Raw genomic sequence first — 24,682 nt, 5'->3', positions numbered from 1 at the left:
CTACCCTGCCTCCCCTGCCAAGCAGATACTCAGACAACATGGATTGTTTGGTGCTGAGGCTGTGTGCACCCACACCAGGGCTCAGAGGATGGTGTTGGGTTGACGTGACTTGACCGAGGGCAGTAAATCAGGGCGAGTGTCAGCACTCAGTCCATGCCTGCAATAATACAGCTGTGGGTGGTGCCATGAATCATAGAGGTTACCTCCAAGACCTGGCTCTTTCTCCCATTAGGATATGGCACTTTGCAGTTGTTGAAGGAAGCTCCACCTATCTCTGCTCCTGGGGCCACTAGAGACCTCTCCGGGGACCCAGACGCAAAGAGAGGGTGTTCTTGGAAAGAGATAATACACTTTGTCATCCAGAACCCTCAGATCTGGGCAGTGGGCCAATGCTTAGAGAAGACCCTGGGGTCAGGGTCTCACACTCTCCAGCTGCCAACTGGAAACTCTCACCTTTACTGCTTGGCATTTACAACACAGGGTATCAAGATCACAAGGGCCAGCTCAGCCAGACTAACTGCCCAGCCAACCATGTGCTCTGTCTCTGGGAACCATGAGGCATTTGTCACGTGCACCTCAGTCCTCATGGTCAGAGACCAGTGCATTTCCCCTGGGCTCCCTCAGGCCTGTGTTAAAGGGAACATGGGCTCCATGCTTCATCCAGCATGCTCCTCCACCTCACTTGGGAAATGAAGCATGACAGAGAAGGGAACTCAGCACTCACCCTCTCTGGAAGAGATCCACGTTGTGGAATTTGTGCAGCTCTACCGAAAACTCAACAGTTCCCTGCACTTCAGACATGATCTTTTCCAGTCATCACCTGAAAAATAACATTGGGGTTAGAGGTCAGGGCGGTGGGGCAGCCAAACCCTCTGGTAGCCTAAGGGAGGTCGGGGGGGGAGGGAGGGGGAAAGGAAGAGAGGGGAGAGGGAGGGAAAGAGAGAGAAAGAGAGAGTGAGTGTGTGTGCACCCCACCCCCCCACGAAAAGGGCAGGCATCCCCAGCCCCAGGGAATCTTCCCACGGAGAGGCAGAAGTGGGGCATGCAGATGACACTCGGAACTTCCACTCCTTGTCCAAATGGTTCATCGTGTCACCGTTTTCTGCCACGTCTCCCAAGTGGAAACCACTAAATAGAGGGTTGAGTGATTCATAACTAATCAAGGTAATGGAAACAGAGCGTTGTGACTTCAGCATTAGAATTCAGCTGCTTTGATAATGGAATCAGACATCACGGGCTAATTAGATTGAAAAAGAAGGGGTATGAGCTGTTGTTAGGAAAATGCCCATCCTCCTCCCTACAGGAAGCTCTTATTAGAGACCTGGCTTCTAGTCCCTGCTCTGCCAGGAGGGAACATGTCTACCAAATCCATTTTACTTTACTCTCCCAAATGCTTAGTGCAGTGCCCTGCAATCAATCAATGATATCTATTGAGCACTTACTACATGCAGAGCACTGTACTAAGTGCTTGTAAGAGTACAACATTAGAGTTATTAGAAGTGTTCCCTGCCCACAGTGAGCATACAGTCTAGACTGAAAGTGCTCAATAAATACAACTGATTGATTGAAGGAGGCCTGCTGGGTGTTTACTGGATGCCTACTGTGTGCTGAGCACTGTACTGAGCACTTGAGAGAGTACAGTAGAGCTAGCAAACACAATCCCTGCCCTCTCCAAGACTTACAACCTAACCACCTGAGACATTCCACGAGGTGTACAGGCACGGCAGGAATCCTGAATAATATCTAGGGAAAATGGGAGGCAAAGACCATACCAGCAACCGTGGCAATCTTCTGATGGGTCATTGTGTGACAGCCCAAAGTTGTCCCTATGCTGAGATCATCTGACCTGTCAGTGGGCCCTCCACATAAAACCCTTTTTTTTCATGGACTTATTAAGCACTTACTATGTACCAGGCTCTGTAGTAAGCGCTGGAGTAGTTACAAGTTAATCAGGTTGGACCCAGCCCATGTCCTACATGGGGTTCAGAGCTGTAATCACCATCTGACAGATGAAGTAACAGGCACAGAGAAGTTAAGTGACTTGCCCAAGGCCACATAGCAGACAAGTGGCAGAACTGAAATTAGAAGCCAAGTCCTTATGACTCCCAGGCCCATGCTCTATCCATTAGGCCACGCTGCTTCTCTAAAAAAAATCTCTGTTCACTTCGCTGCCATCCTCGCTCTGGAGGAAACACAATGGGCAGGGAAGTGAAAGTGTGAGTGCCAGAGCACAAGCCACAGTGCTATTTTTTTAAGGAATTCATTAAGCACTTTTATGTGTCAAGCCCTGTTCTACACCTGTTCTCTGGGTTAGATACAAGTTTATCAGGTTGGACACAGTCCCTGTCCCACACTGGCTCACAGTCTAAGTAGGAGGGAGTAGGATTTAATCCCCATTTTACAGCTGAGGAAACCAAGGCACAGAGAAATTAAGTGACTTGCCCAAGGTCGACCAACAAGCAATTGGCCGAGCCGGATTAGATCCCAGGTCGTTTGACTCCCAGGTCTATGACCTTTACCCTAGGTCAGCACTAAAATCAAGCCCTTAAGCAAGCTTTACAGGCACTGTTCTCTCGGACAACAGAGGAAGAGGAAATACGGCAAAGTTCTCCCGGGCAGTGGAAGAAGAGGAAACTTGGAGAGGTTTTCCAGGAGGAAGAGGAAACAAGGAGAGTCTCTCCCAAGTGAAGCAGCCAGAGTTTCCCAAGCAGGCAGTCTCGCTGTGAACAGGGAACACCATCACAGCCGTGTGTGGGGGATGATGGTTGGCCTGCAGGCTTCTCCCCTGCTGAGCACGCAGAGAGATAATCAGAGGACACCTCTCCAGCCCAGATGTGGTGACCAGCAAGCGTTAGAAGGAACATGCTGATCCCCACAGCTGCTAAGCCTTGTGATGGCAGCCCAGAAGGGCAGGGGCTCTCTTGGAAAGTGCATCCGATTGTGGGCAGACTATGTGACTGACACCAAGTGTGACTCTGCCTGCCTGCCAGGCCGGCACCTGGGAATAATGGTAAAAATAGGAATGATAACAAGTATATTGGGGTATTTGTTATGCGCTTACTAAGTGCCAAGGACTGTTCTCAGCACTGGAGGATTACTTACAATATAAGCAGATTGGACACAGTCCCTGTCCCTCACAGGGTTCGCAGTCTAATGAGGAGGGAGAATAGGTCTTAAATCCCCATTTCACAGATAAGGAAACTGAGGCATAGAGAAGTTTTGAGGTCAAGGTCCAAGGCTCAAGGTCAAATAGCAGGCAAGTGGTGGAGCCAGGAAGGACAGGTGACAACAGGGTTGGGGGTCTCCACGTCTCCAGGCCCAGGAAAGACATGTTTCTGGAGTAGACCAAGACCCCAGGGCATCGACACAAGAGAACCAGAGGTGGATCAGCAATGACAGCAACACCTGGTTGGCTCTGATCATTGAGGTCTGGGCTACCAAGGACAGAGAGGAGCCTTGTCTTAGTGAGGAAAATAAATCAGAATGTGGAGTGTCCTAGGGGGTCACAATCAACAGGGAGAGAGAGAATGAAAGAGAGAGAGAGAGAGAGAGAGACAAAGATTGGAAAGAATTCATGATACAGCAGCGGAAATGAGGGTGGGCAAGTGATGACTGATTCAGGAGGAAAGATTAAAGGAGCGAAGCAGGAATAACTTGGGGAGGTGATGATTAAAACCCATAAAAAGCTTTCACATATTTGAAGGTAGAAATGCCAAGGAGGAAGAGGAATGACTTAATGTGGAATGAAGGTGGGAGGGAAGGGGGGAAAAGGAGAAAATGGGGAAAATGGAATTAAATTAAACAGAGAAATATTTCAGCTGAGTATTGAAATAATGTTTTTCCTGGGGAGAACGATCAGATTGTGTAGTAGTCTGTTCACAGATCTCCAAACTAGAAATAGCATCACCCTCCAAAACGGAGGACTAGGTTAATTATTTCCTAGCAGACATGGGTAGAGGGCTGACCTTCATCCTTGAAGAAGACACCAATGATGGTAGTGCGTGAGAATCCAAAGAGGCCAGTACAGGACCCACTGCCCCAGCCATAATGTGGGTGTGTGCACTCACCCACAGAAGATTGTCCCTTGTGGTGTTGTCATGATTGTTGTTTGCAGCACCTGGCCCTGTTTTTGCTTCGACCTCCTTGTCTCTTGATTCTTATGGAGCTTCTGGCTCAAGATGAACAGCTCCTTTCTGGACCACAATGAACCTCGTTGGCCCCCTGATGGCCTCGGTCCAAACTGGGCTGTTGCTGCTGCTGATTCCCCCTATCGTCAGTCCCTTTCACAGCTCATGGCTCCAGCGCTGGGCTCAGTAAACTGGGGCTGGTCCGGGGTGGGCCCGGGGGAGGGAGGACAGGTGGTCTGTCTGTGGTGGCCAGAGTAGGGAGGACCAGGGAGGAGGTCAGCGGGATATGGGAGGTCTGCAGAGAGTGCCCTCGCCCAGATATCCCCCTCGGCCATCAGCACAATGGGTTCATCCCCCTCTTCTTCAACCCTATTCACATTAATGTGTGTCTCCCCCTCTAGACTGTAAGCTCATTGTGGGCAGGGAACGTGACTGCTAATTCTGTTGCATTGTACAGTGGTTAGTACAGTGCCCTGCATACAGCAAGTGCTCAAAAAATACAGCAACTAATCTTCTCCTCTTCCACTTCTCTCCCCATCAGAGAAGAGAGGGCTGGGCTGACTACATTACCTCAATGAGAAAGAAACTGTGTTCCTCCAGTTTCACCCACAGCGCAGAGAGAGTCACTGCTCTGACTCACAGGGGAAGACCGATCATGGTAACTTTTCTCCTGTATCATCAAACGCCCAAATGTCACATTAATTGTGAATAATCTTAGAGTTGAGAAAATTCCATCTTTGGTGGGGAAAAGCCTCTTTGCCAAGGCTTTGTCTTTGTTCCAATTTTTCTATCAGGTGCTCCCAATGGGAGCCCGGTTTACACTGGGGCACCTCAGCTGAGTTTTCCTCCAGATTGCAAGTTCCTTGAGGACAGGGGAAATATATATATGTATATGTATGGGGGCGGGGGGGTGCCCTTCTGGCACACTAGGGTGTCCAGGACTTAATCAGCACTGAATAAATACCACTGATGGATTGACTGATCCTTGGCAAAGGCACTCAGGTTATGCCTGCAACTGATGCTGTTTGAAAACATCACCAGAGTCCATGAGAGGGCAAGGCAAGCCCACGGCCTCTCCCCCAAAGACAGTGTCCTCATATAATCTTCACGCCAAGAAAGACGATAGGGGGGTGGTTTCTGTGGAAGAGAGGGGGCCAAAACATTTGGGGGATTTAATCTCAGATAACCTCGCCCATCTCTATGGCATCCCAATCTTTAATCTCCCTGCCCCAGTGCCCCCTCAGTTATTCATTCATTCATTCATTCAATCGTATTTATTGAGCGCTTATTGGGTGCAGAGCACTGTACAAAGCGCTTGGGAAGTACAAGTTGGCAACATATAGAGACGGTCCCTACCCAAATGTGGGCTCACAGTCTAGAAGGGTGAGAAAGACAACAAAACAAAACATATTAACAAAATAAAATCAATAGAATAGTAAATATGTACAAGTAAAATAGAGTAATTACAAGCCTCACTCCCATAGACTCATCAGCCCCACAAAACACCAATGCTGGGGAAACATCAAAGCATGCCTGGGCCTCAGTAGCATCAAATTCCACCTCACAGGGGATAGAGGCAGCATGGTCAGAGGGGCTGAGAACGTTGCTTTTTAGAATTTATCAGGTTTGCTCTTTCTTTGTTGTTGCCACCCCTTCCATGCCTGGTCTGGGCTCCTTAAAAAGAGAAACCTCTGCTCTTCTTCTCTTTGATTCATCATAATGCATGACTGGTTTCTGGCTAAGAGGCCTGAAGAGGCTTTATCTGAACAAGCGAAAACCAGTTCATGGCTCAGGAGAAAATCTCCACACGCACGTAGCAACAGGCAAAATGGCAGCCGAGCCCGGCTTGCAAGGCTCCAAGCGGAGGGGAGAGTTGGCAATTCTCCAGAGCGGCTCTAGTCACGAGGCTAATTCCATTCTGATTTATTCTGATACTGCATCCTGACATATTCGTTCCGCTCCCTAGCTGATCCCTGCTCTTCCTCCTGCTCCTGCTATTTGTAAATATTTGGTTTGTCTGTCTCCAACATTAAATTGTGAACTCCACGTTGGCTAGGAGCCTGTGTCTTGTTCCCAAGCACTTAGTATAACACTTTGCACATGGCAGATGACCTGTACAGTGCTGTGCACACAGTAGACACTCAATGCAGCACTCTGCACACAGTGGGTGACCAGTTCAATTCTCTACACACAGAAAGAACCTTCTGCAGCACTCTGCACACAGTAGGCAAAGAGAAAAAGGAACAGAAACTTTCCTCCCCACAACTGACTCACACAGCTGTTGAACTTGCCCCAGCACTTGGTTCTCAGTAAGCTATCCAGGGCCAGGTAGATTAGAGCATGGAGCGGCCTAGGACTCTTCACTCTCAGCCCAGGGGGTGAAGTCACTGCCTGCTGTCATGCAGAGCTCCAGCAGCAGACTAAAGTGTGTGTGTCAGTCCCCTCTCCCCTGCAGATCACAGGGATACAGTGTAGCCCACTGGAAAGAGCACAGGGCTGAGAGTTTTGAGACCTGGGTTCTAATCCCAACTCTACCACTGGCCTGACTGGGGCTGTGTCCAATCTGTTCAGACTGTAGCTATACCGGGTTTTGCACAGTTCTTGACGTGGGGTAGGTGTTTAATAAATACCACCATGATTGTGATTAGGTGTCATGTGTGAACAGGAAGTTCCCCATAAGGGCATCTTTTTAGACTGTGAGCCCACTGTTGGGTAGGGACTGTCTCTATATGTTGCCAACTTGTACTTCCCAAGCGCTTAGTACAGTGCTCTGCACACAGTAAGCGCTCAATAAATATGATTGATTGATTGATTGATCTCATCATTTACTTTTTAACCTTGAGTGGGAGGTATTGGTGGCTGAAGCCAGGTTGCCCCTGAGTTGGCAACCACTGAGCTCACACTCTGCTCACCAGCCACCCCACAGCCTGGCCATGCCTGGTCCTCACATCTCTCATGTCTCTTATCTCTCACCTCCCCACCTTTCTCTCCTCCCCTACCCATACCGGAAACAGTTCCCACCTACTTTGCTGCTTCCTCATTTCCGTGGCAGCCCAGGCCCTAAGGATGCTTAGGGAAGGAGAGCAGGGGGGTGAGGAGCCACACAGTGCTCTGAGTGGCCTGACCCCTGACCTGAGCTCAGGCCTTCATGTTCCCAAGAGACTCTCTTGAATTTGATGGGGGAGCCGGTGAGGGAAATGAGGAGACCTTATCCACTGTTAACTTGGGCAGCAAATCAGTTTCATCTTGGCAAAAAAATCTCTTAAAGCCACAAAAATAACAGTGCTTGATTGAGACTCAATCTGCTACTGAGTCCAGCTTTTGCTAGGTAGAGATATCATGGAGAGTCTGCCAACAGTAGGGGAAATCCCAGGAGAGAGCAATCAATCAGTCATGTTGATAACGGTGGTATTTGCTTAGTGCATACTATGTGCCAAGCACTGTTCTAAGCATTGGGGTAGATATAAGGTAATCTGGTTATCCCACGTGGAGCTTACAGTAGTAATCCCTGTTTTACAGATGAGGTAACTGAGGCACAGAGAAGTTAAGTGACTTCCCCAAAGTCACACCGCTGATAAGTGGAGGAACAGGGATTAGAACCCACGACCTCTGACTCCCAAGCCCAGGCTCTTTCCACTAAACCACGTTTCTTCTTCTTCTTCTTCTTCATTCAGCCAGTCAACAGTGTGTACTGAACCCCACCTGAGGGCTAGGCACAGCACCCGGCCCTTGAAGGCGCCTACCAGCAGCATACATTCTCCGGTCTTCAAGTCTAATAATGATGTCATTTCTTAAGCACTTACTATGTGCCCAACGCTGTGCCAAGCTGTGCTATAGATTCAAGGTAATCAGATCAGACACAGTCCCTGTCTCACATGGGGCTCACAGTCTAAGACAGGTATTTAATTCCCATTTTACAGATGAAGAAACTGAGGCACAGAGCAATCAAATGATTTGCTCAAGATCACACGGCAGGGAAGTGTCAAAGCTGGGATGAGAACTCAGGTCTCTTGGATCCCAGGTCTGTGTTCAGTCTACCAGGTCATCCTGCCTCTCAATTTACGTCAGATTTTAGAAGGGAGACGGTCTCTGATCATTCTCCATCCTCAACAGACTCCTGCTGAAGCAGGTGAGATCTGGGTTGGACAGAAGAAAGAGAGAAGCAGCGTGGCCTAGTGGATAGAGCACAGACCTGGGAGTCGAAAGGACCTGAGTTCTAATCCTGGCTCCACCACTTTTGTTCTGTGTGACTTTGGGCAAGTCATTTAACTTCTCTGTCCCTCAGTCACCTCATCTTTAAAACAAGGATTAAGAAGACTGTAAGTCCAATGTGGGACACAGATTGTGTCCAACCTGATTAGTTTGTATCTACCCCAGCCCTTAGAACATAGTGCCTGGTACATAGTAAGTGCTTAACAAATACCATTAAAAAAAACCCCTCACTTGTGGGCAATGTGGGCAGTCCAGGGGAGGGGCCCAGAGGGTACCTACAAGCGCTGCTCCCCGACCAGGTTGAGACAACTCCTGCCATCCTCCGTTGGGGATGATGCAGACGCAGGGGTCTGGGCCAGATGATTTCTCAAGGTTCTCTGGCCCAGCATTCTGCGGAGAGGGCAGGCAGAAAGAGGGACCAGGAGAAGCAACAGTCTATCTTAGAGCAGAGCAGCTTCTGTATTAGGTGAACAGGAAGAGGGGACTCTGTGGACTCTGGGAAGTGAAGTCTGCATGAAGGGATCTGGTGGGGGGAGAGGGGGGAATCCAGATCTGAGTCCACAATCGTGACTGGCCAGATGGTCACAGCGTAGTGTCCCAACCTAGGAATCCCTGAATTGAGGCTGCCATGGCTAGTAGCTAAACCCCATCTTGGCCAGTCAATGCTTCTTTCTCCAGCCTCCACTGTCTGCCTTGGAGTGTCCCCTTCTGCCTTCCAAGAGAAGTAGACAGGGCTGACGAGAGCAGACGGTCAGTAGAAACAAGAATGGGTTTGAAACCCGCTTCCGAAAACCAAAAGGGGAAAGGGAGCAGGGCGGCCCTGAAGGGGAGGTGAGAGAAGGAGTTTGGTCCATCAGGGCTTCTGGTCCATTTGGCCCAAGCCTGCCTATTCCCTTGTGATTCTGGCTGGAGGAGGGGCGTAACCTCTGGACAGGCGGGAATGACCAGAAATGACCAGGATCCTTTTCCAAAGCTATTGGCTCTGAGCCTCCCCACTTTACCACCCCACATAGCTCCTCCTTGTACCAGGCACCAGGGACGTTAGGACGCTCCTTGGGCACTCATTGTCATTCTGGTACTGCACCATTACATCATTCTTCTATTTTCTTACTGAAAGTCTCATAAATCATGATAACTCTGCACCCTGGCTCCAGGAAGATCCTGAGAGGGGACTAGTAAGAAGAGACACAATTCCAGGGAGGACATGCATGAGGGAGGGAGTCAGAGAGACAAAGAGACATTCACACTATTTATGGTACAAATGAACATATAAATGTGTCCTGGTGCAGGATTAGTTTCTCTACAGGCAGATTCGAGGCAAAAACCCATTTCTCCAAGAAATACCTTGGTAAAATACAAATCACTAACCTATGTAGGCATTGGGTCTCAGCCCTCCTGAAATCCCAGCTTCTCCAGGAAGTCTTCCCCAACCGACTCCCACTGCCCTGCTGCCACCTGTAGCACATTCACACATTTGTTTCATCATTTATATATTTGATTACTTATTCTGTTTCATCCTGATAATGGGTGACCTACTTCCTGTTATATCCTCCAACTCCCCCTGCTGTAAATTATTTGGGATGACCACCTCCCCCATTAGATTGTGACCTCCTTGAGGGCAGGGCCTGGACCTCTCCGTTGGACTTACTAAGCAGTTGGTACAGTGCTTCACCCTCAGTTGGCTATCAGTAAGTACCACCAGTTGATCGATGAATTAGCTGAGTGGAAGCCTAGTTCCAGATATTGTGGGGTGGTCACTGACTTTAAAGGACCTTTCACTCTAATGGGGAAGTGGAATCCTGGAAAGCAACAGGGTGCAGACTGACATGGAGCCCTGGGGAGAGAGTGGTAGACACAAAATGGCAGCAGTCAAACCGGCAGATACTGACTCTTGGGCAGCCAGAGGGAGCCAAGTCAAGAAGCACTAATCAGCCTTCCTAGAGGAGCTTCTGGAGGGCAGGGAGTGTTTTCTCCCGACTGTATTGTACTCCCTCATGCGCTTAGTACATTGCTCTACACATAGTAAGTGCTCAAATGATACCTCTGATTGATTCAGGCTGAACAACAATGATGTCCAGAAGAAAAGGATGAACTGTAAGGGAAAAACACGTCAGCGGCATCTGCATTCACCTGCCTTTCCCACCAGGCACATTTTCTATGCCTGTGCCCCTGAACAGAAGATAAAGGCTCTGTGTATTCACCTCTACCACAAAAAGCTTCATTTTCTCTCTGCCATAGTGATGCTATTATGCAAAGCTTTGTTCAAAATGGTGAAAGTAAAAAAATTAAATAAAATAAAAACAAAACCTTTGCTCTAGAGCTCATTATTAAATTCCTTTTACAATCATGTTTAAGCATCATGTTTTCAACATGCATTCTTTCAAGAATAAAAGATCAAATGAAGAGAGAGACAGGGCAGTCTGGTTTGCCATCCACCATGTGTTTCTTTGGCTGTTGCCTCTACAACACATCCATAAGGCAAAGGACTAGGACAGTCCAGTCCATAGGCAACTCACAGGGCCTAGAGCCCATTTCTCCTCCAGTACAACCACCTCCACCACCACCAGGGTCATCTTGGAATTCTTAGTGTCCCAGACCCCTGCCCTCCCTAACTCCAACCAGGAGGACCTGGTGAGACAGAACTATATCTTCCCGACCATATTGAAATTACTGAAGTTTAGCACCATGCCTGGTACATAGATAATAATGATGGTAATGATGATAATAATAATAATAGAGGCACCCCAGCAAACTTTGACCAATAGAAAGGCACATGGGAAGTGATGCATCCAACGACTGTATCCCTCTCTCCAGACATTGCTCTCCATTCACTGACCTACAATCAGGTTGACCCGGGGACTTTAACCCACCAATCCCATTTCAGGAGACATGGCTAAAATTTCTGCCCTTTCCCAGGGATTCTGCTGAAACCCCAAGAGCCATAGGGCAAGGAAGAGAACTAGAATTAGCTCGTGAGCCTTGGCACTGTCCCAGCCAGCGGGACTGCTAAGGGAGCACAGGATCCCAGAGTGCTCCCTCGGGCCCTGCCCTCAGTGGACCCCACAAACAGCTAGGGGACACTCAGCTCCACAGGCTTCCAGGGACTGACAATGAACCTAGGGAAAAATTAAGGGCAAACAATAGGAAAAGCCCACGAGGCCCTGGGGCCTGCCTATTATTGAGAGAACAATTAACAGCACAACAGCAAAGAGCTGAGATCACAGGCTGGAGGACAATTTGGCAATTAAGAAAATTAGAGGTTAGCAAATCGGCCCAGAGGCCGAGGAGCCAGTGAAAGACAGGAGTGAGGAGGGGGAAAGGCTTGGATGTCCTCCTGCCTGAGAGCCTCCCCAGAGATGGGAACTGTTCTGACCTCAGAGATACAGAAATGGTGAGGCACAAGGTGTGTGGTGGTGGCAAAAAAGGCCAGTTGGGCCAGAAGAAGCATGAGGATACTTCACCTCCCAGTCTCTTCCTCAGCCTACCTGCCCAACTCAGGACTGCCTGTTCCTGGCATTGTAGAAAATTCCTCAGAATGTAATGCAGTAAAAGAGCAACTGGGGATGGGGGGGTCCCAGGGGTTCCAGAGGGTAAAGGGATCTTCTAGGGTGGACAGGACAGGGATATGGGGATTTGATTGGAAGATGTCAGTCCCAGAGAGATCCTCAAACTGCCTCCCCCGAAATCTGCCCACTCCCACTGGTTCAGTGGTTCCTAGAAGGCGTTTTTCCCAGGATACGAAGCTCTTTGGGAACAGCACCCCCGAGGGAACACCCAGGGGAGGAGAGCTTTTACCCAGAGATGCTCCTAGCAAGCTGAGCTTCACTGTCCCAGATGGCTCAGGTACCCTACTGCCCCGAGGTGGGACTTGCCTCCCCTCCCTGCCTCCTAGACGTTCTCACCCCCTGCAAGATTGAGCCAGACAGCTCACTATCACTTGTGGGATTTCTGACTCCCCAAAATGGGCAAAGGGAGAGCCCTGAGAACCACCCCTCAGGCTCCACCATCAAGTCACCTTCTTCCTTACCCATTCCATTCCCCCACTAGTTTAGTGGTGGTGTTGATTAAGCCCTTGCTAGGTGCCAAGCATTGTGCTAAACACTGGGGTGGTAGTATTAATAGCATTTATTAAACGTTTACTGTGTGCAGAGCACTACACTTAGCCCTGGGAGAGGCTACACAGGTGGGAATTAGAGTCCTGGGAACTGTTCCCAGAGTGGCTCACAGTCTAAGAGGATGGGACAACAGGTATTGAATCCCCATTTTTCAGATGAGGAAACCGGTCCAGAGGAGTTGAGTTACTTGCCTAAATGTCACAAAGCAGGTCAGGGGCCAATCTGGGACTTGAACCTGGGTTTCCTTAGTCCCCAGCTCCAGGGCTAGTGGCTAAATTAGAAGAGATTGTATTCATTCTGCTAAAATGTTTTCTCCCACAAACCATATTCCCAAGCATAAATTTTTCCCCTGATTGGATGTACATCTCTTCCGGAAGAAGACAGAAAACAAACAGTCAAATATGTAATTCAATTATAAATTTTCTGTATTTCCACTACATTTGGATAGAAAGAAACCACACAACCACAATCACTATCCCTGCACCATCCTTCAGCTAGCTGATCTAAGGGTTGCCTCTGCCTTCGGTGCAGAGTGATCTAGCTGGGCCATTCCCTCTCAGAATCATCCCCATTCCAAGAGAGCCATCAGGAACAGCAGGAATGACCATAAGAGAAAGATTTCGTGTCCCTGTGCTGGGGGATGACTTGCGGTGATGTCGACCAGACAAGCACAGCTTCACCAGTCTCCGTGTATTCATTCTCCCCAAGCCGGACCCCCTCTGAACCCGCTCCCTCCCCCATCCCCTCTACAGGGCAGCTGCCATGGTGGCTCCTGACAGGACAGTCAAGGTGGGAGAAGCACCACAGCCTACACTCCGGCCAAAGATCAGGGATCTCAGGAGCAGCATTTTCCTGGGCTGGGAGTCATCAATTCCTGAAGGAGCAGGGGTCACTGTGGGCGATGGGCACCCCAATGCCAACCCACATGGCCATGTCTGTAAAGGTCAAAGAGAGATGAGTTGAGGCAGGATAATAATAATAATAATAATGACATTTATTAAGCGCTTACTATGTGCAAAGCACTGTTCTAAGCGCTGGGGAGGTTACAAGGTGATCAGGTTGTCCCTCGTGGGGCTCACAGTCTTAATCCCCATTTTACAGATGAGGTAACTGAGGCCCAGAGAAGTTAAGTGACTTGCCCAGAGTCACACAGCTGACAATTGGCGAAGCCGGGATTTGAACCCATGACCTCTGACTCCAAAGCCCGTGCTCTTTCCACTGAGCCACACTGCTCCTCAACTTTCCCCAAATGCAGCTATTTCTGGGGCCTGGCATCAGGCAGACAGTCACCAACAACTAATTGGAATCTGGGCAAATGAATGGAAGTGAACAGAACAACAGGGAGCTGCCCTCCCCACCCCCAGCCAAACCTCCTTCTTGTCCTTATCACTCATTCACTGTTACCATCCTTCAGGCCTCATGTGCTCCTTGTGTGCCTTCCCCATTAAGCCATCGGCTTGCTGTGGACAGGGACCACACGCTCTACTTCATCTGTCAGTTCCTTAACCCCTACTCCCACCTCCAACCGAGTGGAGAGCCCCCCAGCAGCTCCTCATTTACATCTACCATTTGAATCTGCTCTCCCACTTACACCCCTCACCCCCCACTCTCTTCCTTCCTCCCTAGCTAGACTTTGCTCCTTCCTCCTGTGGCTCAGGGAAGAGCAGTGTGCATAGCAGGGGCACCCATGGCCACAGCACTTTGCTGAGGCAACTGGGTGGAGGTAGAGCTGCTCAGCAGCTGTCTGCCAGCATTGGAGCCTGCCTCTCTCTCTGGAAGTACAGAGGTCCAGTGATTCTCAGAGACTGTCCTCTGCTCACAAGCCATGATAGCCACAGCGCTGGGATAGTTTGTGTGCACACACACATGTACTGGGACAGGAGCTGGGGACTACTATACCGAAGTTCACATTTCAGCTGTACGGTGCACAAAGTAAGCACTTAATAAACACCACTGATTGATACTCAGGCAAACCCAGAGACATAGGTGAGATACTTTGCAAGGTTCTTCCACCACAAGCGTGAGCCACAGGTGTGAGCAAGAATGAGCTTTATAACATGAGTGTCTCCAGCAGAGAAAACCTTGTTCTGATTTGGGAAATTAAAAATGCAAACCCCAGAGCTCTCTAAAATATAAGGAAGAGAAATTCAAAGGCAGATGATTACCAATCTCTGAATCTAATCCCCCCACTACTCCAAGACATGGACTGAACAAACCATAAAAGTACAGAGAGACTGTAGGGGGAGGGAGGGGTGGTCAATGCAGTCATCACTAAGTTCAAAAGAAAGTAACTTTAGCACACTGCCAAGTGTTTTGCCAAAGGGGCTCCATTCACTGTCTCTGTCGACCCTGCAGTCACGTAATGTAGCCAGACCCCCTGAGAAGAAACATATTTTTAGCTGGACACAAAAACCTGTTTGCTCTGTGATTACATTTTTAGGATGAATGGGCACCAGGTGGAGAAGAAAGAAATGAAACCTGGATGATCCATCACACCAGGGGTGCTTAGCACAGAATAAGTGTTCCACCAGTACCAGTCACTGATTGAGCTTGTGTTTGATTTTGCGTCTTTTTTCCTGAGTAATTTTGAGACACCTGACATTGGCCCTCTTTCTGGAACAATTTTCAAGAGAAGTGTGACTGATCTGAAGCCCCAGACAGACAGACCCATTCTGCTCCTGTAGCAGTAGCATGCTCGCCCCCCCCCCCCCCCCCATTTCTCAGGAACTGTCTCCTAAACAGCCTGGGCCAATCTTTACCACCTGTTTATGTGACGAGGGCTAGCCCACGACCTCCTTGCACCGTGCAGATTGGACTGAAGAGCGCACTGAAATATCTCCAGCAAATAAAAATCCTTCTCCTCTCCTTTGCCTAAAACTGGTGGTGCCAGCTAATTTGCTCTCTTCATACCCCACCACCATCCAAGGCAGAGCAGGTGACAGTCCCTTCCCCTCACCTGCCCAGGCTTACATGACCTCCCACACTCAGTCAGGACACCAGAAACCTCAGACTGATCGTATTCGCATTTCTGAACGACCTCACCAACCAGGCCCAGATTTCACGGAGTTACCTGGCAGACCCTAGCCTCTGCTCTAGTCCAGCCGGCAATCACGCAGCGTTAAGGCTGCTGGGGTGTTTCACCCAGCGCCCAGGTGTGCCTATGCTCAGAGGCCACCTTGGCTGTGGCCCGAAAAGCCGTCCAGGGCAGTGTCCCCGGGTGGAGATGAATGTGGATGGGGATGGAGCCCTGCTGTAGAACCCCGCTCGTCACTAGGGCTAGGTACAATTCCAATCGTGCCGGGAATACTGATTTGGGGAGGGGAGGGAAGCTGCTGCTGACGTCGATTTTTCCTTCTGCTGCAAAAAAATTAATAGTTCCTCGGGCGGTTCAGCTCTCGGAAGGCTGATGCCCCTTGCAGTCGTCACCGAGAAAACAGTTTATTCTTGCTTTCATCTTAGACTCCGGATACCCCCAGCCCCCATTCCCGACTCGTCACATACTCACAATTTTTCCATTAGAGACAAGGACTGCGTATGGGTTTCATGAGGGTCGTAGGTTATCTTCCGTGTAAGTGTGTGCGGGCGCCTATGAGTGTGAGGGTGTGCGTGCCCGCGTTAAAGCCCCAGAGCAACGTGGCAACGCAAATATTCGTTCCTCCATCAGACAAGCTCTTTGACCTTTGCCCGTCCAAATCCTGTAAAGTTTCTATCCTTCCCCATGTTTTCCTTCTCCCCGTCCACTGCTCGCCTCCAGAACTCGTTCTCCGCGTCCATTTCCAACAGGAACCGTCTGGAGGGGAGCCTTGGGGGTTTCCGGAGGTCCTTGTAACTCCGGGAAGGGAATGGTGGTCGTGACTGGGGTCTTTGGGGTTGAAAGCCCTGCCAGCAGAAGAGACTACCTCACGTCGTCAGGAAACCCACCAAGGTGACTGCCGGGAGGCTTGGGGGCAGGGAGTACTGGTAGCTGCCAGTGATCTGGGGGACTGCCGGGGGTGTAAGTGCAAGGCGGGGTGGACGCGGCTGCAGTTGCAAAACCCCAACATCAGAATCCGCGGTGCATCCGAGCGGCCACGGGAAGGCTGAAAACGTCGCCTGCCTTCTCTTACCTGGAATTCGGTCCCTCTGCAGTGCGCCCCCTCAGCTCTCTCCGCGACGCTTCCCCACCCAGGGCGCTCCTCTCTGCCTCCTCTTCCTCCTCCTCCTCCTCCTCCGCCACCTCCTCCTGCGAGATCCCCGAGGCCGCGGGGGCGGCGGAGCGGGGGCCGGGGCGAGGGGCAGCGGTGGGCGGACTGCAGTCTGAGATGCCGCTGTCTCTGGCCCCGGATAGTGCCAGTGCCAACGCCGCCGCGGCCGCCGCTCCGGGAGAGGGGAGGAGCGATGGGGATGCTGTGGCTGCTGATGCGGTTGCTATGGTTACCGAACTCCGCGGCGGCAGCCCCGCTCAGTGCAACAGCTGCTCCCGCTGCCGCTCTGTCTCCACGACCGAACTGAGCTGAAGGCAGCGAAGGACAAAAACAAATCCACCTATCGCCTCCCCCCTCTCCTTCCCCCTCCTCTCCCTACCTTTGCTCTTCCCTCCTCCCTCTCCCTCCTCTACTTTTTCTCTTTCCCCACTCCCTCTTCTTCTTTTCTTCCCCCACACTCCCTCCCTGCCCCCTACTCCGCTGTGCCCAACCCCTGCTGACACCCTCCTCTCCTCAGCTCCGATGTGCCCCCGCTCTGCCTGGCAGACTGCATTTTGGCACGGGGAGAAGCTAAGCACTTAGCAGTGCCCCCATAGCAGTGACAGGATATGGGACCGGTAAAGGACTGTGAGGGTCCAGAGGATACCAGGGTCTCAGTCAGGATCCCCATTGTCCCTCGAATTGCCAGAATTTTCCACCCTAAACCATCTACTCTGGGTTCTGAGCACTCTCTGTTCCCTCCCCAAGAGCCCCTCAGAGTTCTGACTACTTGGAGCCCAACCCTACACAGCATGACTGGACCGTGAGAGGCAAAAAGAAGCCACTCTGCCTCCGAGTGCTCAGGGTGGCCAAGTGAAGCACATGACCCCAGAGGTGGGATAAATACAGAGAGGCTTCCTGGAGGAAGAGACTTCTGGTTTAGTTTGTGTGCATCACAGTCCAAACACCCTGACTACCACTGAAACTGAGTTCCTGTCTGATCTAGACGTGAGACTGCCTCCTCTCCCCCCTTCTCCCAACCACAGGAACCTGCGGCAGACTGCGGAGAGTCTTCTAATGGCCCCCTGCTGGGCCAAAGCCCTGTCACACAGTGTGTCACACAGCTCAGATCCCGCAGGTGGGAATCAAGGTCAGAATATGGACAAAAGGAGACGTCATCCTGGGAGCTGTCAAGGAGGCAGGGGACATGCTTTTCTGGGAGTTGTCTCCGGGTGTGGCTGTCTGGGCAAGAAAGCAGTGCCAGAGTTCCTCCTATGGCCCTAGAGCTGCATTCCTGCAAGACTCGGGAGCTATGAATCTACAAGCCGCAGGTAGTCAAAACTCATGCCACCAAATTTTGTTTCTGTGCGAAATAACAGGTCAAGGAAATATGGTTCAGAAACAATTGAAACAGTCTGTGGCTTCTGTCACCCTGGGTGAAATTCAAGAAAGTTGAAGAAAGCGCAAAAGCTTTCTAAAGCTGGGGTTATTGCCCTGCATTTGATTCTCTGACACTTGTCAGTGAACATGAGCTCCTCAGGGGCAACCAATCTGAAATACTTAAATTCCGTTTCGAGTAGACAGTGAATTTTCAATACTTGCAATTGCTTTCCTTTGAAATGCCAATGAAGGATTGATATCAGGGGTTCCACATGATCCAGTCACTTGCCAGAAAGAGTCATCCTAACAGAGCCCTATCTTGGGGTAACCAAATCATTTCCTCATCTGATAACATTGCCCTCTAACCAAACTGCATAATGAAAACATACATTTTAGCAGAAAGTACCCTCTTGGCTGAAGTCCCTTGGCAAATGAAATCCATTCCAAAAGTAGCAAGCCATTTTAATCTCAAAATGTATTTAGATGCTGAGATTCAGCATTGTGAACCCCTGGACAGGAGCTCAACTCTGAATTCACTTGTACAGGACTTCTTCCTTCCTCTTCGAACAAGTCAACACCTCATGGACTTAAGTCCCACTCCATCAGGACACCTGACTTTTGAGGATGGGGTCCTGCCAGGACTGGCCCCCACCCCTCTCACCAGACACCATGAAAAATGAGCCCATTTCCCCTGCACGTAGAATGTTGGGGCTGGAGACTGGAGCAGCAAGGATTGTCATTTCTGTTTTGGCCTCATTTTTGCCTGATGTCTTCCCTGGGCAATTGCCCTCCCCACCCCACAGCTACTGTAGGCTGGGAACATCGCATGGGCCATGGTCTGGGTCTAAACCACCTTGGAGGTGTGGGGGAGTGGCCCCCTGAATAGCTCCCAATAATTGATAGTACAGTACAGAAAAGTCATCTCCAGGGATCATGTACAGCTCAATCCACTGGGGGCCTTTACTGACTTAAAAGGCTGCACTGAGCCTCGGGAGAGCTCAGGAGTACCTCATTACATCATTTATAACGAAGATCTGAAGGAACCTTATGGACCCTTCACTCTCTCCAGTGGGTTTAGGCCATGTTAGACTTCCGAAGCTTTCCCATACTTTCCTTTATTTGCCTGTCAAACAAATGTCAAAAAGGAGCCTGTTAAATAAACATCAAAATATATGTTCACATTCCAGCGGAAACTTGGAGACTCGCTAAGAGGGATTCTCCCTGGTGCCCATCTGAGAATTCAATATTTTGACTAGAAACAGCTCAGTGATGGATGAAGAAGATGAAAGGTTTTGGTGGAGAGGTTTTTCAGGTCATACAATGATGGAGAAAGTACTTCCAGGCTGCTTCCCATGTGAGAAAAGGATGTGGTGGAGAGGATGGAAAGAGAAAAGAGAGAAAGGAGGGAAGAGGAGGAGAATTTTAGACTGTGAGCCCAATGTTGGGTACAGACTATATATGTTGCCAATTTGTACTTCCCAAGCTCTTAGTACAGTGCTCTGCACATAGTAAGCGCTCAATAAATACGATTGATGATGATGATGAGAAGAAAGGAGGAAGTGGGGAAGGAGAGGGATACAGAGCTCAGCTTTGTGCTAGAAAAAAAACCGAGGCTGTATTTTAGTCTTTTGCAATCTGAAATGTTGCCACGTGTTTCCCAGAGCTGCAGGTGTTGCAGAATGGAGTGTGATGTTAGAATGCAGTTCAGGAGAATTTCTGGAGATGCATCCATCTGAGAAGTCAGAGACTATGAACCCTGGCCTTCAGCTCTCTCCTGGTGACTTGAAGACAAAATTGAGTGAAGGAGAGGGAGAACCCAGACCAGGATTTTATCTTTCTGCCTAGCCCCTCCCCTGCCCGGCCCCAGCCCAGAGCTGAAGGCACCAGTGAGACTGCATTTCTTTGCTGTGGTCCCTGATTGGCTGCTGCACTGGGGTCAGGGTGGGATTTGGAGTGGAAGTGCCCAGGAAGGCCCCACAGTGATTCTGAATCTGGGGAGGAAGGGTGGGAGGGGGTATGCAGGAGTAATACATAGCCTCCTCTTGGGGGGGGCCTTCCAAGATTATAGCCTGACTCCTAGGTGGCATCCAACCAGCAACCACCCTGAGCACTTGGGGATGTGTGGTCAGCAGCTCTGTTCCAACCTGCTTGATCCATCTTTGAGACTGTAAGCTCATTGTGGGCAGGGAACATAGTTGCTAATTCTATTGTATTGAACTCTCCCAAGTGCTTAGTACAGTGCTCTGCACATAGTAAGCATTCAAGAAATACAGTTGATTGCTTGATACAATTATTATCGTGACTCCATTTACTGAGTTGAGGACAGGACAGGGGCGATGTGGGGAGAACCCCCTCAGACCTGAGGATGGAATGCCTCAACAGGGAGGGGACATGCCTGGTGGGGGTGGGAAACCAGCAGAGCAGCAAAATACATTATTTCATTCTGGGCGTATATCGAAGGTGTGAGGAGGAAAGAGAGTGTGGAAATTAGGGTTGGAGTCAATGGCTTCAGTAATTAGTACGGCCAAGAAGAGAGAGCTAGGAGCTAGGAGTCAGATGATCCGGATTCTAATCCCAGCTCCATCCCTGCACTGATCTGTGGCCTTGGCCAAGTCAATCAATCAGTGGTATTTGTTGAGTGCTTCCTGTGTTCAGAGCACTGTACTAAGCCTTTGGGAGAGGACAATAGAAAAGAATTGGTAGACCCAATCCATGCCAACACAAAGCTTGTACCTAGAAGGGAAGATAGAGAAAGTAAGTTACAGATAGGGACATAAGTGCAGTGGGGGCGAGGGTAGGTGAATATTAAGGGTCCAGCTCTAAATACAAGTCGAAGGCTTGGATAGGAACCAGCCCCACTACCTTCTGAAAGCGAGTCGTTTGTGGAAGTGTTTGGTAGGCTGCCGATTCTGCGCAGTTGGGTTTTGCTAAACTAGATCCAGCGTCATCTTCTGGGGCTACAGAAAACTGACAAGTCTCTTGTATGAATGCCACAGTCCCACAGCAGGACTCACCTGCTGCAGTCAGGGAAGACAAACCTGCCAACTGCATACATACATACCACACTGCCAACTGTATACAGTCTTACCACAGCAGCCAGCTGCTGTGACGAGGGAAAGTTGACCAGCCCACCACATCCACACTGCAGCCACACTGCCAGTGGCGTGCACTGTAACCAAGGAAAGCTGACAAGGCCTCTTCTTCCGTACTGCATCCACACTGTGACCAGGGCAAGCTAACCTACCTACTGCATGCATACTATAGCTTCAATGTGGGGGCTACCCACTGCAACCAGAGCAGGCTGACATGTCCACTGCATTCACACTGTAACCTCAGGGCAGGGGCCACATGTCCACTGCATGCACATAGAAATCTCACTGCAGGGCCCACCCGCTGTGACCAGGGCAGGCTGACAAACCCCTTCTGATGAAGATTGCATTTGCCTTTTCCTCAGATTGCCTTTTCTGTTTGGCAGGGCAATTGGCTGCCACTTCCCTGTCCTCCCCCAAAGCATCCCAGCTGAGGTGATCTGAGAAAATCTTCATTCCCACAATTTCCTTGACTCTCCAGGCATTTGGGGGGGTCAGGGGCCTGAAAAATCCAGGCTCTTCCAGAATTTTTTTCAGCTGGAATGATCCTCAATGAGACAAACAGGTCTCCCACTCCCACTTTTAGAATCATGAGCATTAATAGAATAAGAAATATTTCCAAATATAATTTCTCATTTCATAATTTCTTTCCTTCTCCACTCCCACACACTCAACGGGGTAAGGCATCAGCCTGTTGGGAGTGTTGCGGTGGCACTCCATGATTGACAGCAAGCAGAGATGTGCACGCATGAACACATGGGATTTTGGAGAGCAGCCTCCTTGGTCAACTCCAGGGCACTGGCTTCACAGCTCCAGAGGTGCTTCAGGAGAACCATTAAAGGGTCTTTTGCACACAGAAAACACAGCTGTGGAAACCCTGTGGAAGCCACATGTCTCATATACATGGACATACACACGTATGTATGCACAAACACATAAACACATGCGCGTGCCACAGACATACACACATTTGCATCATAAAACACCTACAAACATACTCACCTGCGTGTGCACGCGTACACACACACACAAACACACTTTCACCCAGCCCTTGCACAGGGACTGGAGATTTGCTTTGCTCAGTCTTTGACTGTGAACTACAGAACTGGGTTCCTTGGCTCACTGGGGAGTGGTGACATAATGTTGTGTTTTCCACACTGTGACCCAAACAGGGTGAGAGAGTAACCAAATTTGCTGGCAGAGAAGGAGCAGCGAGGCGGGAAAGCTGTTTGTCCCTAGACTACATCCAAACCCTTCTCCTTCAGTTTGAGGATCCTGGGCAGGAGAAGCAGTGTGACCTAACGGATAGAGCATGGGCCTGGGAGTCAAAAGGTCCTGGGTTCTAATCCCAGCTCTGCCACTCATCTGATGTGTGACCTTGGGCAAGTCCCTTCATTTCTCTGGCTTCAGTTACCTCATCTGTAAACAGGATTAAGACTGTGAATTCCATGTGGGACAGGGATCGTGTCCAAACTGATTAGCTTGTTCCTACCCTAGCACTTAGTACAGTGCCTCAAAAATAGTAAGTGCTTAACAAATAACAAATGCCAAAAAAAGAGAAAAGGACACAAACCCATTTGCCTGAATGGAACTTCTAGGGATGAAAAACCACATCACCAAAGACTCTAGCCACCTGTCAGAATTCCCCAGCCAGCCTTTCTGCTGAAAATCAAGCCCACTGCTTAGAGGCCAAAGGCATGAAGGAAGCAGAGTTTCATGTTTTATATAATGTGTTCTACTCTGAAGAAATTTGAGTTTGAGAAAGGCTAGTTTTCTAAATGTGAAGAAATGTACACCGTCCTATAAATTGTTTTATACGTGAGAAGAGAGAGGAAGAGAGAGATGGGAAGAGAAAAGGATAGGGGAAGAGAGGTTGGGATGAGAGAAGCCTGCAAATTTTTAGCTAGATTGGCTTACAATGGGGAAGAGCCAATTAAGAAAGGGAATGATGAACCAGGGTGCCAGGGAGCTCATCCAGCTGTTTGTATTGGCAGGTCCCCACCACAGCCCATCAGCTCCTGTGTGGCTCTGGGTAATGGTCACAGAGAAATAGTTGTGAGCCCAAGGCTGCCCCACAAGGGGCATGTTATAGTAGACTAGTGAATACACTCAAGAGTCAGAGCCAGAAAGGGAGACTTGGGCACTGAACTTACACTAGCAGTAAGGATATGCCCAGAGCCATCCACCCTCAATTCAGCAGTGATATTTATTGAGCACTTAATGTGTAGAGAACTGTACTAAACACTTGGGAGAGTACAATATAAGAGTTGGTGGACACATTCCCTGCTCACAAAGCATTTACCAGGGAGGCAGCTATTAAAATAAATTACAGATAAGTACATAAACACTGTGGGGCTGAAGATGGGGTGAGTATCATGTGTTTAATAGGTACAGATCTAAGTGTCTCAGCAATGCAGATGGGAGCGGGAGTAGGGGAAATTACAGCTTTTTCAGGTAAGGTCTCTTGGAAGAGATGTGCTGTTAGGAAGGCTTTGAAGGTGGGATGAGTGATGTTCTGTCATATATGCAGTGGGAGGGAGTTCCAGACCAGAGAGAGGATGTGGGAAAGGGTTCAACTTCAAAATAGGTTAGATCAGGGCACAGAAAGCAAACTGGTGCAAGAGGAGCAAAGAGCATTGAGTGGGTTATAGTGAAAAATCAGCAAGATAAGGTAGGAGGTTTGCTAGCTGATTGTGTGCTTTAAAGCCGTTAGTAAGGAATTTCTATTTGATGCAGAGGAGGTTGGGTAACCACTGGAGGTTCTTGAGGCATGAAGAGATGTGGAGTGGACTCTTTTTAAAAAAAAATGATCCTGGCAGCAAAGTATGGACTGGAGTGGGGAGAGACAGGAAGCAGTGAGGTCGGCAAGGAGGCAGATGCAGTAAAGGTGGGATAGGATAAGTGCTTGTATCAGCATAGTTGCAGTTTGGATGGAGAGGAAAGGGCAGATTTCAACAACATTGTGAAGAAAGAACAACAGGATTTGGTGGCAGATTGAATATATGGGTTGAATAAAATAGATGTCGAAGATCAGGCTAAGATTAAGGGCTTGTGAGACAAAGAGGATAATAGTGTGCTTAACATGATGGGAAAGACATTCATTCATTCATTTAATTGTATTTATTGAGCACTTACTGTGTGCAGAGCACTGTACTAAGCGCTTGGGAAGTACAAGTCGGCAACACATAGAGACAGTCCCTACCCAACAGCAGGCTCACAGTCTAGAAGGGGGAGACAGACAACAAAACAAAACATATTAACAAAATAAAATAAATAGAATAAATACGTACAAATAAAATAGAGTAATAAATACGTACAAACATATATACATATATACAGGTGCTGTGGGAAGGGGAAAGAGGTAAAGTGGGGGGTGGATGGGGAGGGGGAGGAGAGAGAGAGGGAGAGGAAGGAGGGGGCTCAGTCTGGGAAGGCCTCCTGGAGGTGGTGAGCTCTCAATAGGGCTTTGAAGGGAGGAAGAGAGCTAGCTTGGCAGATGTGCGGAGGGAGGGTATTCCGGGCCAGGGGGATGACGTGGGCCGGGGGTCAACGGCGGGACAGGCGAGAATGAGGCACAGTGAGGAGATTAGCGGCAG

The 24,682-nt window shown here is 49.5% G+C and overlaps 1 protein-coding gene across 1 annotated transcript in view; it reads right to left on the bottom strand.

Annotated features, from left to right (window-relative positions):
• Window positions 1–16,697, bottom strand: part of FAM135B (family with sequence similarity 135 member B) — a 51,754-nt gene extending 35,057 nt beyond the window's left edge. Inside the window, exons 1-2 of the mRNA XM_038760265.1 lie at window positions 16,561–16,697; window positions 725–820 (exon numbers count right to left, since the gene is read on the bottom strand). Coding sequence (XP_038616193.1) covers window positions 725–801 — 77 coding nt within the window. The 5' untranslated portion in view covers window positions 802–820; window positions 16,561–16,697. The remainder of the gene's footprint in view (window positions 1–724; window positions 821–16,560) is intronic.
• Between the last annotated feature and the right edge of the window lie 7,985 nt (window positions 16,698–24,682).

Source organism: Tachyglossus aculeatus, chromosome 18 (genome assembly GCF_015852505.1).
Source record: "Tachyglossus aculeatus isolate mTacAcu1 chromosome 18, mTacAcu1.pri, whole genome shotgun sequence".
Classification (NCBI taxonomy): Eukaryota; Metazoa; Chordata; class Mammalia; order Monotremata; family Tachyglossidae; genus Tachyglossus; species Tachyglossus aculeatus.
Note: the sequence above shows the minus strand (reverse complement) of the source record. Positions and strands in the feature narration are given on the sequence as shown.